Genomic DNA, 1801 nt, shown 5'->3' with positions numbered 1-1801 from the left:
TATATATATATATATGGTATATATAAAGGGCAGGTGTCTACGAGCAAAGTTTTGGGATAAATCTCCAACCAAAAACCGGTCAATCTAGGGGAGATGTGATATGGTCTGGAACTGACTCAAAAATAATCGCTCTGCCCTGTGTTGCTCAGTAGTTAGAGTGTTGGCCTGCAACTCAGTCTTGGGTTCAGTTCCCAGTCAAGAGCAGGTACCTGGGTTGCAGGTTGATCCCCGGCCCTGGTTGTCTGTGTGGGAGGCAACCAATCCATCCATGTATCTCTCACATCTGTTTCTCTTTCTCTTTCTCCCCCCCTCCCTCCCTTCTTCCCTTGCACTCGCTAAAAAAACCATATGGAAAAAATATCCTCAGGTAAGATTAAAAAAATAATAGCCCTGTAATAGATTAACATAACATGTATACAATGAAAAGCAACTATTCTATAAAACAAATACAGAAGTGCCAATAACTTGTTAGTATAGCAGTTTTTTTAAAAAAATATATTTTATTGAGTTTTTACAGAGAGGAAGGGAGAGATATAGAGAGTTAGAAACATTGATGGGAGAGAAACATCAATCAGCTGCCTCCTGCACATCTCCTACTGGGGATGTGCCCGCAACCCAGGTACATGCCCTTGACCGGAATCGAACCCTGGACCCCACAGTCCGCAGGCCGACGCTCTATCCACTGAGCCAAACCGGTTTCGGCTAGTATAGCAGTTTTATATCCTTGTAAACTCATTCGGTTCTCATCTTCAGTCTGCTGCAGAATGTTATTTAGGTGAAATTTGAAGAAAATTCAGCCTTACAGATAGGTTCTCCTTTTCCACATACCTAACAGATCTCTTGAAGGGGGCTTTGGGGTTCTCTACCACGCTTTACAGGGGTTCCCAAAGGGTATGTGAAATTGCAGGCAGATAAAGGCATTATTCTAGGTGGGGATCACCCCTGATTTGTCGAGGGATCATCAGAATGGGGGCTACAGTTTTTCCTAGTAGAGACTAGCTTAGTAGTTCCAAACCAAAATGAGTCCCACTTGGGGAACTTTCTGGCCCTATGACCTTAGTCAAGTTCTATCCTCTCAGTCTCCAAATTGAAGATAACAGCATCTGACTCCACATGAAGTTGTGAGGGTTAGCTGTTAATACAGGTAGGGAACTTAAAACAGGCATCACACTCTAGCAAGTGTTTGACTGTTCTTAGAGATTGACCAATAATGGAAGAGAAGACTAATAATGAGCTGTCTTCTGATGGCATGTCTATCAGACAACCATAGGCTAAATTCACAGAATGCTGGTCCAAAGGGAAAGACCATATATAATTTTGCTAGATGCTACTAACTTGCCTTCCAAAGGGGTTGAAATAATTTCACACTCAGCAACAATATATATCTAAGATTGCCTCTTTCCCCACAACCTCACCCAGAGACCATTGGCACACTTTTTTTTGCTGAGCTGTTAAGAGTCTTCCTGTCTTTAGTACTTCGTGATGGCGTCTGCTTTGTGGACCAACAAATGTGGAACCTCAAATTGCCCTCAGCTAGTGCACCCTTCAGAGTCAGTGGGCAATGAATGATTGTATGTAGGACTGTAAACAAAAATGAAACCCAATCTAGTGAAATCCTTTGGTTTATAAGTGGCTAGCAATAGACAACACTGATTGCCAGTGGAACTCAAGCCACCTGGTGCATTAACTCAATTCTCTCAATATTACCATGTTACTAATTAGAAAATCAAGACCCATCAATCACTTCCCCTCCCCAGGATTCATCTGAGTGGAGAAGGGAAGGGGAAGATTCCAAGCTGGT

At 42.5% G+C, this 1801-nt stretch overlaps 1 protein-coding gene across 1 annotated transcript in view; it reads left to right on the top strand.

Annotated features, from left to right (window-relative positions):
• DPPA5 (developmental pluripotency associated 5) overlaps positions 1-1565 on the top strand; it is a 2536-nt gene extending 971 nt beyond the window's left edge. The window contains exon 3 of the mRNA XM_006772195.2: positions 1474-1565. Within this exon, the coding sequence (XP_006772258.1) occupies positions 1474-1565 (92 nt within the window). The remainder of the gene's footprint in view (positions 1-1473) is intronic.
• Positions 1566-1801: the final 236 nt, after the last annotated feature.

Source organism: Myotis davidii, unplaced genomic scaffold, assembly GCF_000327345.1.
Source record: "Myotis davidii unplaced genomic scaffold, ASM32734v1 scaffold104, whole genome shotgun sequence".
In the NCBI taxonomy this organism is placed as follows: domain Eukaryota; kingdom Metazoa; phylum Chordata; class Mammalia; order Chiroptera; family Vespertilionidae; genus Myotis; species Myotis davidii.
The sequence above is the reverse complement of the archived record's forward strand: the minus strand, read 5'-3'. Positions and strand labels throughout refer to the sequence as shown.